This window comes from Toxorhynchites rutilus, chromosome 2 (genome assembly GCF_029784135.1).
Source record: "Toxorhynchites rutilus septentrionalis strain SRP chromosome 2, ASM2978413v1, whole genome shotgun sequence".
In the NCBI taxonomy this organism is placed as follows: domain Eukaryota; kingdom Metazoa; phylum Arthropoda; class Insecta; order Diptera; family Culicidae; genus Toxorhynchites; species Toxorhynchites rutilus.
The window spans coordinates 302,353,380-302,366,440 of NC_073745.1; the positions used below are offsets into that span (position 1 = coordinate 302,353,380).

The 13,061-nt window shown below is 37.0% G+C and overlaps 1 protein-coding gene across 4 annotated transcripts in view; it reads right to left on the minus strand.

Moving 5' to 3' along the window:
- Positions 1-13,061, minus strand: part of LOC129769961 (uncharacterized) — a 31,825-nt gene continuing 18,764 nt past the window's right edge. For all 4 annotated transcript variants that reach the window (XM_055772505.1, XM_055772502.1, XM_055772503.1 and 1 more), the window contains exons 3-6: positions 1,836-2,024; positions 1,490-1,764; positions 1,255-1,425; positions 1-1,196 (exon numbers count right to left, since the gene is read on the minus strand). In XM_055772505.1, the coding sequence (XP_055628480.1) occupies positions 1,008-1,196; positions 1,255-1,425; positions 1,490-1,764; positions 1,836-2,001 (801 nt within the window). In that variant the 5' untranslated portion in view covers positions 2,002-2,024 and the 3' untranslated portion in view covers positions 1-1,007. The remainder of the gene's footprint in view (positions 1,197-1,254; positions 1,426-1,489; positions 1,765-1,835; positions 2,025-13,061) is intronic.

Below are 13,061 nucleotides of genomic sequence, written 5' to 3' on the forward strand. Positions count from 1 at the left end.
TCTCGTAGGTTTTTTTTCCTTGGGTATGTAAGTTAAGTCTTTTATTTATTCACTGCTTATTGTTCAACAAAAAAACTTAGAATCAAACAATGGTGGGCACGGTTGAAGTGACTAGTTGTTTGGCAAAAGTCACACATTTTGTCGTTATTCGGGGCTCTGTATGGGTTCTGCATAAAACAGCTGACGACGTTGCTCTAATCTCTAATCTATCTCTAATGTTAGCATCACTTTACTCACCACTCGCGGTCACTAGCTGCTTTCAACAACAATCTCTAAAACCTAACAACATACATTATAATAAGTAGACTTGATCCCCGGAACTTTCCGGGTCTATCCGAAGTTAAACCCTTACTGGTTTTTTTTCTTGTCTTATTAAACGTTTCATCTACATTTTTCCTTCATGGCAATTATTTGTCCTACTTCTGTTAAAACCACTATTCGTTAGCATTTGGTTACCTTCTGTTTATTTATGGTTTTGTTTATGTTTGTTTGAACTTTATTGTCTACTACTGCTCTACACGATGAAAAGTGATCGATGCTTCCTACCGTGGGGCGCGGGATACCGGCGGATGTTTACACTATTTTTTAAAAATATCGCTCTCGCTCAAAAAAGAAAAACAACGTTCGCAAATATCCTATCGATGACAATGGATGATTCAATGTGCATCACAACACACATTTTTTTGGTTTGGTAGCACAAATTGGCTGGTGAGATCTGAACTTTGATTGGTTTGGATACTTTGATTGAATTCAATTTTTCGAGAAAAGAAACTCAGATAAATTAATTATAATACTTGCCAGTCTTGTATTATGACTCAAACTAGCTCACCATTTTGTTTTGAGCAGGAAGGACTTATTTGATGTCTTTAAAAAATGCTAACAAATACCTGATATCAAGTATACACATTCACTCTCTCACTCGCTTCAATTCGGTTTGTGGAAGCATTCGGTTTTAATTTGGTTGGAAAAAATCGAAATCTGCTGCTTCCGATTACGTCCGGGGAGTTTTAGAGAAACGAACAGATTGTGAATAATACTGCTATCATAAAGAACATAAGGATGACATCCCGTCGGAGGTTCCGATCCCGATAGAAGGGTCTAGTGCTGAAGCTTTCCCTGCGGGTCTGTCTCAGTAGCCACAGCGGAAGGAGAAGATGCATCACGTCCGGGATCATGAAGCCTAGATCTCGAACCACCTGCCAAATGATTTTTATTGCTTAAAATGCATTTAGTTTTCTAATTAGAACAAGTTACCTGATGAGGGTATCCCTCTCCGCGGAACACGTTTGATATGAACTGATCCACTCCACTGGCCAGAATGTGTAGCATCGCAATACCAACAATAGTCAGTGTTTTGCGGGAAGTGACCACGTTGTCCACGTTGGCTAGATGTAGCACAAAGCTAGTCGATATGAGTTCGGTGATCTGCAAAAAGAAAGATTGCATTGAATTAGAAAAAAACATCCGAACGAATGATACTCCAATTTACCGTGAAGAACAGCTGGTGATTCCACTGATTGTAATACTCGTCGTTGTAGTAATTGAGATAAGCCCACCAGGCGTAGTAATGCGAGAAGATGGACAGGAGGAAGAGTACGATCATCGTGTAACGGACTCGACTCTGCAGCAGCAGCTGTGTCAAATATTTGGTACATTCGTACAGTCCAATTATTCCGAGCACTATCAACAGCCACATCTTCATCGTGTTTTGCGTAGCGTTGAAGTACATGTGTTTGTAGGAGGCAATCCCCGATTCGTACGTTCCTGGTATTGGAAATTTGTATTGAAAAAAAAAATTCTCATTCAGACTAGAAGACTATGGGATAGTGACCTACCCTTGAAAACAGTATCCCAGCAGGAGCAGGAACAAAAGCGTTTGTCTACATAGCGGGAATAGTTCTGCCAGAAGTACCACAGCACGGCGATGTGAGCTGGAGGGATGAGCGCCGGACCAAGGCTTCCACACGCGCCCGGCAGCCATCGTAGGAATTCGATCATCATTTTGTACGAAGCAATTAGGTGTTCTGTAACAAAGGGATGGAAAAAAATGATTAACACAAGACATATGAATGCAAGTCAACTATGTTGAAATGTGTTAATTGTTTGAAAATTAATAACGAACGGAAATTGAATTTGGACGTCAATCACGCCGCATTTAGCTCTGAATGTTTAGTATATCAGAGACTTTTTGATTTGAAAAAAAAAGCAGCTTGCATTTCAATAAATAGCAATCAGGTTCCAAAAGAATTGTGAACCTATATTATATTTTGTATTTGAATATTGCGGGACTGTCAACAAACTACGTAGCATTACGTCAGATTGTTGAGGAAAAGCGTCCATTTCTAGTCCTCTTGTCTGAAACACACATTGTTGAAATAGAATCATTTGATCAGTATAGTATTTCGGGATATAATGTTGCTGCGTGTTCATCACATTCTAGGTACACTGGCGGTGTTGCTATTTATGTCAGAGAATCAGTTCAATTCAATCTTCGCCTCAACGAAGTTATTGATGGTAACTGGTTCTTGCGCATTACATTTGAACATGGCATGAAGATGGGTAATTTTGGTGTTTAGTATCATAGTCCAAGCTCAAGCGACTTGCGTTTTGTTGAAATTTTAGAAAACTGGCTTGAAATGTTCCTTGACTCTAGCAAATTGAATATATTAGCTGGTGATTTTATTAATTGGCGTGATGACTACAATTCGAACCATTTGAAGCGTGTATCCAATTTCTTCAATTTGAAACAAACAGTACATGAATTTACGCGCATTTCCAAGCAAAGTAAAACTTTAATTGATCATGTTTATTCCAATTTTGATACTATTTACACAGTCACGGATACCGATTCGAAAATAACCGATCATGAGACTTTAATTATCAATATTGTAGATAATCTCGTGGTAAAGGAAGATGTTGTGAAATTAAAGTGCTGGAGGAAATATTTGAAGTATGCTGTTTCGAATCTCGTAGTGAGAAGCCTGGATTTTCCATTCGAGGTCGGAAATTTAGATGAATCAGCAGCTGTTTTTGCGGCTTGTTACGCAAAAATTTGTTCCTATGAAAAACTCGAACAGCTGGTACAATTTGGATCTTTTACGCCTTAAACGTGAGAGAGACAGATGGTACATGTAATTTTGTAGAACAAATGATGGAAATCATTGGAATATCTACACAAATGCGCGCAATAAATATTCACAATCGATTAAGAAAACTCTTTTTGAATATATTCAGAGGAAGATTGATCTACACCAAAACAAGCAAGGAGTTATGGAAAATTTTGAAATCTTTATAAAAACCTAGTAATAGCAAACCGTGGCCCATAACTTTTAATGGCACACTTGAACAGTCAATAGTGTTTCAATGATCAATCAGTCCATTGAATTGGTCGATGAACCTGATGAAATAAAACAGCCGGTTAATAGTAGTTGTAGATTTGAAAGTTTTCACCCAATTACATTAAACGAACTTAGAACTATTTGCTTTTCTTTAGGACAAACGGCTGGAGTGGATAATGTCAATGCTAGAGTTATTCAAGATTGCTTTCATGTCATCGATCACATCTTGCTGGACCTTATTAATAAATCTTTGCTAACTGGGCATGTGCCTAAGGTGTGGAAGGAATCTTTAATAGTTCCAATTCAAAAAGTTGCTGGAACGATTAAAGCCGAAGAGTTTCATCCCATCAATATGTTGCACACGTTAGAGAACAGTGACAGTTGACAGTGTTTCGTTTGGTTAAGTCGTTCGTGAGTTATAGTGTCGCAAATATGGAGCAAAATAAATAGATTTCATGTAATGGGAATACTTCCAGTGTGCTTATTCGTCAGATTGAGGGATGACAGATTCACTACCACTTTTACGAGAAATTCAAACTACTTGCAATTCGTCACTTGCACTGTGAAAATTGAAGATAAATTGAATTTATTGATACATACAATACCACTACTACCGATTCTATACGACCTAAAGATGGGCGAGCGCTCACGAGCCGCTCATTTGAGCCGGTACGTCAGAAAGAGCGTACGATCCACGGTTCTTTAAAAATGAGCCGCGGCTCTTTAATGAACCACGGTTCAAAAAAGACCCACGGTTCTTTTATGAGCCGTGGCTCTTTTTGAACCGCGGTTCATTTAAGAGCCGTTCATTTGAGAACCACGGTTCGAAATCGAAAACTGCTATATTCTCTCGACTGATAATTCGACATGATCAACATTATATGGATCAAGTGAAATCAGTTCTAGTGATTATAAAAAAGCTCTGTATAAATTGATTTCGGAGCTGGTAAAGCGATCTACAAATCTTGATTCAGACGATTTAGTAGCCTAACTAATACCGTTAGATCCTCGCTTCAAGCAGCAAGGTTTTGGGGATAACAGAAAGTACAACTATGCACACCAGTCGTTGATAAGGATGCTAAAAATGACATCCATAGAACACACACCTACGAAACTACCACAAATCGTTGGTGATTAAGCGCTGTCATCTGTATGGGAGGAGTTTAATGCATTGGTTGGGAATCTTCGATCCTCACATGATCCAAAAGCTGTTGCAACATCTATTGTAGATAAACATTTAGTGGAACCACATTTGCTGAGAATAAGCGATCCTTCGTTTTGGTGGAATGAAAGGAATTTTTTTCTTTCCGCGGCTGTATCTTTTTTTTGAAAATATTATGTATCCCGGCGACTTCAGTACCATATGAGCGAGTTTTTCCGAAAGCAAGACAAGTTTGCAGTGAAAGATGTAGTAGACTTCCATCATATAACATTGGAAAGATAATGTTTATAAATAAAAAAAAAATAAAGAATATCATTGTGATGGAAATATTTCAGAGAAAACCTTTAGTAAAGTAATATTTTTACTTTTCTCTGCCCTGATTATTGTTTTAAACCTTATTTTTTACGTCTTCCATTCTTTACATATCCAAATGAACCAGTTCTTGAAAAGATCCGTCGAGCCACTCAAATGAGCCGGCTCTTTTCATTGAGCGCACGGCTCTGAGCCGCTCACTGAAATGAACCGTTTTGCCCATCTCTAATACGACCCAAAACGACACTTATTATTTCTTTTCCATTTTTCATTTGTTTTTATACGTTGTTGACACCTCAAGACATATCGACGATTGTCACCTAAAAATCTCAGTGCATGTGACAATCGTCACGTATATTTGAGATCGGGAATACGGTGAGAGTTCATTCAAGTGAGATTTCTCACGGCATACGCCTGGTGGAATCGCGTGACGTACGTGATAATAATCATCTCACCCCATACGCCACGCATGAATACTGCTCAAAAGTGGAATAGAGAAACAAAAACGATATTAGGTATGTACGGAAAAGTAAAACCATTCGTAAGTGGTAAATTTAAATTATTGAAATAATTGCATCCAGAGAGAGAGTGAAATTATTCCTCTCGCGAGCGATAAACTTCTACGCTTCGTATATTATGAACCTGTCCATATCCCCCCACTACATGTCCATTATACCCGCACCGATAAAAATGTTCTATTTTTCGGCTTGTTTTAATTTCAGTAAAAAACATGGAAAAACACATTTTTATTAAACATTTGGCCAATTTTTTCGAAAACCAGTATAATGAACTGTAGGAAACTGCTTTTTAATTTTTGAAAACATGAGTTTCCAAAGATACAATTGAAGTTTTCCTTAACATGTTCGTCTTACCCCCATCTCCCCTATATCCTTTTCGGTCGGGGCCGTTTATGTGGAAAAGTATGATCTTCTAATCAGTCTTTTTCAAAATTAGTAAAGTTTTTATAATACAAAGTAGAAGGATGAAAAGAAGGTATAATTTTCGCCAGTTGTTACTGGCGAAAATAATATATGCGGATTATTCGCACTCAAATCGTGCGCATCGGAATGCAATGTATGTTCAGACAGGTTGTAATTAAAGTTTCAAGAGAGCAATGCGATATGTGGATATGTGGTGTATTACACCCGTACCTCGCTTAACGGCCTAGATACGTTCCACGAAATTTGGCCGCAAAGCGAAAAGCCGTATAAGGAATCAATTATTCTAATACAAATTCATGCAAATTCAATCAGATTAGTTAAAAAAATTTTAAATTTGTTAAACATGGTTTATCATTCAAAATGCATTTTATCTTTTTAGTTTTATTTAATTTGAACTGAAAATTAAATTCATTTAAATTTATTTCATTCAAATCAAAAATCCATACGTAACATAAAATACAACATACATACATAAAAACCAACAATAATCTATAAACAAAAGTGAAACAACTTCATGTTACATAGAATATTTGTATGTATACATACCCAATGTTTTTGTTGCTTAAGTGATTGTCTCGTGAATATATTTTCACTTCTGTGCAAAAGGAATTTGTGAACCATTCCTCAAAAGTTTTTTTTTGCCGTTATAACGAGACATTGTAGACCGTAAATCGAAAACGTGTCATAATTGAAGAGGGCCGTTATAGCGAAATGCCGTATAAAGAGCGGCCGTATAGCGAGGTATGGGTGTATTCTGAAGTGAGCATGAGGTTTCATTAATCATGCTTCTACAAAACCCCTCAACCCCATGTCCATTCTAATCGGAAGAGTAAACAATTTATAGAGCCTTAATTTACACTCTAATCGAAGGAAAAAATGGTTGAACACATGAGAACATTAGACAGAATTAAAAGATATTAATCGAATAAAACATAACAAATTGAAGACTATCCAATCGCTGCACGGATTGTTACAAGCAAAGATGCCAACCTTCCTGATTTTTCAGGATTTCCCAGACTTTTTTAAACGTTCCCTGATATCCTGACAAACACTCAATGTTCCTTGATTTTTATAAAATGATCCTGATTTTTGCACTTTTTTTTATCCGAAAAAAATATCCATGATAAACGCACTAAAATCTCTACTATTTAAAATCTTTATGGTACAAATCTGTGTCTAACTTTTTTTGATTTCAAAGTCAATATAATAAGATTTATGTAATCGTACCAAATAACATCAAAATTTGAAAACAATATTCAATTCTTCCTCTGCTAAAATGCTTTCCTCAATTGGTGAGTAAATATTTAGTCCAAAACATGGACCATGAATACAGATAAATCCTGAATATAGATTTTCCTGTAACTGACTGTAGTGCTGCAGGCTTTTGAGAAAAGTATAAACGATCAAAAGATCCGGCGACACACTGGTTTTTCCATTTCTAGGAGAGCTTATATCATGCTGGTCAATTCTTCCACATTCCCCTACAACGGTTGAATGACTTTTCACTCAATTTTGAAGATTAAAAGAATACACAAGGAATGGGAAAAATGAAAGGAATGTTAGCCACTAAAATTATGTAGAGCTAAGTAAAAAAGATGAAGGTTCCGTTATGTTTCGCAGCAAACAACATCTTCAAAAGATTGCATCTCGGTCTGTGACTCGCTTCGAAAACGCAACGAAAATGCGAAAGTAAATCATTACAGGTGATGAAAATGGATCATTTACAACAGTGTTGAGCGGCTGAAAACTTGGGGTAAGCGAAATAATTAGCTAACCCCATAACCGATCTTCACCCGAAGAAAGCCATACCCTTTGACTGGTGCACCCAAAGTTAATTTTTAGCACATGTTATGGCATCCCGATATATTACATTAAAGAGCTGAAAAATAACAGAAAATGTTCTACTCCCCAATACATGTATATAATTTGTATAATATATATGCTAGAGCCAATATGAGCGAGCGAAAAAGGAGACACATTTAAATGAAAGCATATGAAAGATTTTCGTATAGTTAGCCAAATACACGGCCCAGACAGAGAAAGATATATTCTCGTTCATGTTCTTCTTTATCCTCTTAGAAAACACTTCCCAACTTCATGTTATGATGAGGTGTAATATTATCACGCTTCTTTATAACTGCACTGGCAGCTATATGGATAGCGTGGTCTTGTGAAATAGCTTTGCATTCCAGCCGGCCTTGGTTCGATCCCCATTGACGTAATATGGACTTTTTTTTGACACAATCCCAAAAAATAAATGAAAAAAAACAGAAGGAGATGTCTGCTTGCATACATACAAACTATACAAACCATACAAACAGCTCATTATTTGCGCCTTTGGCCCTCCAGCACACGAAATGGCATCATTTCTGCCAAAGATGAAATGTTCTCAGCCAACGCTAGTTTGGGTATGGGATTGGTACTGCTCGCAACAGGACAACTTAAAGGTAGCAATCCAGAACCAAAGTCCATAATTAGTCAATGTGATTGGCGTCGTGTTCTATCAGGGTAAAGGTAAACTTCATGTTTTTTTGAACACACTACAAATTATTTTGGAGTCTGGCTAGGAAGTGCTATCTCACTAGCTGAACTAACCGACTATTGCGCCTTCAAATTATTCTAGGATCAGGTTCAGGTTCTTGCAAAATTCTCTCAAATCAAAAACATCGACTCTATGGACATCATTTTCCGGACAACCCAATATGAGCTATCCTGATTTCTTCCTGATTTTTATTTTCATTCTTCCTGATTTTTTCAAATTATAGTTGGCAGCCCTGGTTACAAGTGCAAGTTCGAGACAGGTGTATTGTAACCAATATGAAACTCTAGAGAATAATATTTAATTTTGTCTGAAAATAAATATCCATCAGGAAACTCGGTTTCTGTTCTACATTACATTCCGTTGAATGGCAGCTGTTACAAGCTCGAGCAACGAACTCAGGCCAAAGCACAAAACTAGTCCAAAACATGACAAAGCACCTCACCGAGCTGCATATCTGAGAGTTCATTAAATTTACAGATGAGCGTGACAACTGTGGTTATTCAACAGGATTGTTTTTCGCGATGCTCAGTTAATAAGTGGTGGCAACTTTTGCAGCTATGCCAAAAAACGATCAGATAAAGTGAGTGAAACGTATTCGAAACCCGTAATGATTTACTTCAAGAGGATCGTGTTTGTTTTAGTCATTTTGGTAGTGCATCTTGTTCACTGCCTCCCAACATTCGTAATAATATCATCACCAAAAATGCATATTATAATTAGCTAATCAAATATTATATAATCCCCCTGTTGCTGGTCAGCCTGTTGCATTATTTTACAACTCATCTCTCGGGACGAACCAGATGACGATGATTTTAGAATTTGGCTACCAATGTCCCGCGCAGCATTACGCGCGGAGATGTCGAGACAAACAACAAGACAGACACGTAATCAAAAGAGGCCTCACTGTCTGTTGCGAATCGACTGATGTTTATTTTTAGTTGGATTATTTTATTCAAGAACCAACCGCAAGAAGTTTATCGTGTGGAACAGTGAGCAGTTTTTTTTTCTTCGGTTTGTTTTCATTATAAGTTTTGATGTTCGCGTCATGAATGGGGCAGGTCATGGATGGATAGATGACGGACAAATAGTGAGTGAGTAGTGGCGGTTGATCTCGATATCCGTAGATTGGGTTTGTTTTCTTCCACTATAACAGAGATTTATTACTCTGGTTCGTAGTCCGTGGTGGAAGAATTATTGATTAAACAAATTCATCTTGGAGGGTTGATGGTTAGGAAGAATTTGTTATTCAGCATGCTTGAGCATCTAAGACAAAATTTAGGTTTGGGTTGATTGTCTCTTCAGAGCAACTTTAGTTTATGCTTCGGATCATTATCTTGAATGGAATGAAAATTGAACCCGTATTCCAATTTTTTAGCATCTTCCTTCATATAATATTCTAAAATTGAGGGTTACGAGAACCGATCCATGGTGAATTATAGACAAACTCAACTTTATACTATCTGCACTGAAAGTGCGAAAACTTTAACATTATCCCCACCATTCCTTACTGTCTACTGCAGAATCAGTGTTTCATTTGCTCTACACTTTAGGTCTTCAGATACAAAAACATTATAAAAAATATATCTCCCTTAATATATCCCCAAGAGGCGAATGAACTGAAAAGTTTAAAGCCAATACAACTCAACACATCATTATCATCGTGAATATGACATCCAACAAGAACTGCTTCGGTTCAGTTATGAACGACTTCTTTCGCGCATTGCTACCTCGGAATCGTTTATCATGGATGTCATTTAAGGATTTGTTGTGATGTTCACATACCGCAAAACCTGCATTGAACTTCATTTACTATGGTAATGTTTGACACGATGGTAACGGTTGACAAAAAAGTAGAAACATTCGGTGCTCCATATACCCTGTTTTCATACACCATACGCCTCCATGTCGAAACTCTGTAGCGAAACTTATGTTTCTTAGGATGGGTTTAGACTAGTGATATATTCATGTGAAGAAATATGATGAGATTTATAGAAATCGCATTATTAGTTTACACTAGCGTGAACTTCTATAATGAATATATTCATATTTTCGGTGAATTTATTCACCTGAAGTAGAACTGCATCCAACTTTAGTGATTTCTCACCAGTGAGAAATTCACAAGCGTTTACATATGCTGAATTTATTCAAGTTATATATAACTCGAATGAGTGTATCATATATATTCTCACCCGTTTATACCTATTTTCACGTGAATAAATCCATCTATAGCTATAGATCTCCCTAATGTAAACCCGCCATTAGATATCTTTGCAGTTACTTAACCAAACTTGAACGTCTATATATCCTTGAATGGATAATTAAATACTTGTTTGAAGAGACATGGGCAGATCTAGGTTTTATTTTGTAGTTTATGAGGAACAAACATTCGAAAATTTTTGAAGTATTTTGAAGCATTGTCACGTCACAAAATAAAGCATTTTTTAAGTTTATCTGGCGATTATGTTATTAATAGAACAACAGCCCGACGTTTCTTGCAGTGCAGAGCAGTTCTATGGATGAATTGATCATATTTCGACCGTGGATCCATCTCCATTGCGAATGATTGTTGCGTGGACGTAGTTATTCTTTAACAACACAAAGATGGTCAATTGAGGGCCTAGATTTTTGAACTCACGATCGATCCCTTACTGAGCGAACGCGCACCCAAGATAGCTACGAAAACCCCCAGATTGGTTTGTTGACACTCAAATACTTTTGTGACGTAACATCACCTATCTTTTTGCTGTTTTGAGCTGTTGAATATTAATGATTAATTCAATTAATTAAAGTCGTGTTTCAAAACATACGAATGAACTTTGTTCTATGGTTTGTCATCAATAGATGAACGTAGGTTTCAGAATATAATAAACAGGCAAACATTTTTTGTGCGGGGGATAGGGACCGCACAAAAAAATCATGCAAAACTTCACCAGTAGCTTTAAAAAACGTGTTCGGTACACAATTTGAAAAAAACATTTTTTTTATTTGCGGTCCCTATCTACCGCACAAAAAAAAGAGTAAATAACCCAAATCCACGCCGTTCATTGTTCGATTTCCTTTTGTTTCCCTGCTTTGCGATGGGACAGTTTGCCTTTTCGTTTGCGCTTGGCTGTGTTGTGTTTTCAGTTGCATGTCGAAACTTGTTTCTAACAGCATCAAGTTACTTGATGGAAGGATGGGAATGATTTGACAAGTGAATAATCTAGACGCAAATATGCTTTTTCGCACTGAAATGCATATAAACCATCGAGAAAACTGAATGGACGAGAATTTCGTCAAATATGTTTCGTTTCGTATACCGCACAAGAACAGAAAACCACACAAAAAAAAAATCGCACAAAAAACAGGTTTTCCTGTAATATAATATAATATAATATAATCTTGTGAGACGGACCAATCCAGGAGGCTGAAAGTCTCAAGAATAAGAATGAAAAAAATATAATCTTGTTTCGACTTCTGGTTTGCTGATTGACAAAATTTGTAAAAAAAATATGAAAAACCCATATTCTGCCGTTTCATGCCAAACCGATATGGTGGATCTCAGATTTTCGTGAAAAATGGTAATTTTGTTCTTTATCACAAAACATTAGACCCGTTTTTTGACGTAGAACTACGTCTTTCATTAAGGGTGCCAAATCAGAAAACAGGTCACGTTTTTATGAAATAAAGTTAACGTTAATAACTATTTTCCGTGAACGGATTCTGGCGATTTACATACCAAACGAATCGGAAATTCCCTAAGATTTGTTTGATATGTTATACATTACAATCCCATAGTCTTTATATGGTTGAAATTGATGAAAATTGGAAGCATTTCCATTTACTCATACATTTGTTCTGTCTTTTTGTGTGCTTTCCCGAACAGAGCTGTCAATAACGAGCAACGAGCAACGAAGGGGAAATCGTAAGATGTAAAGTCTCCGTGAACAAAGGAAAAGAAGAAGAACGAAAGGGTAATATTTGCCTAGGGTATAAACAGTGGATCTTGCTGAGGCAAACTTCATTCTCCGTGAGGAGAGCGACTGGACAACACCGTTGCTGGGTGAGCTGGACGGCGAGGGATCGAATGGTTTTATCAAGGCAATGGGGGTGGAGGAGTAATATGAGGAAAAAGTAGAGTTTTCCAAGAGCCTTTTTGAAGGCTGATTCCTCTGGCATTGCAATCATTGCATCTAACTGACGCCATTGCATTAATGTTTTGAGCTACACAATTGCGCCGGGAATCATCAAGCTAGGCTATCGTTAGCTCACAAAAAATATAAATGTTCTGGAATTTTGTCAGTGATTTGGTTTCGCATGACGGTAGGAAAACTCTCTTCACAAAGGATGACAGCTAAGCTAATCTAGACTGGTAATATTAACAGAAAGGACTTCTGTTGAGAAGAGCGCAAAACAGATAAGTGTGTGTATATTTAGTTGCTTCAAGCCATCGATATATGGATATTTGTGTGCGTGCGTACCTGTACGTAAAAATAGTGCATCTTCGCTACGCTGAAACCCCATTTGTAATGATAGATATAAACAAGGAGGGGAGATAGCGGGAGGGAATTATTTACACTAGGGTATTAATAATGAATCTCTGCTGAGGCTTTTTGTTTGTTTTCTGTCATCATAAAGGCTTCGTTGGTGCCTTTGACATTGCATCAATGCATTGAACTGACGCTATGGTGAAGCAGGTGTTAAGATTGTACACCAAAAAATTATTTGGGGAATACCAAGTTATTCAATAAATTATAATAAGTCATTAATTTATTTGGGTTTGCGTG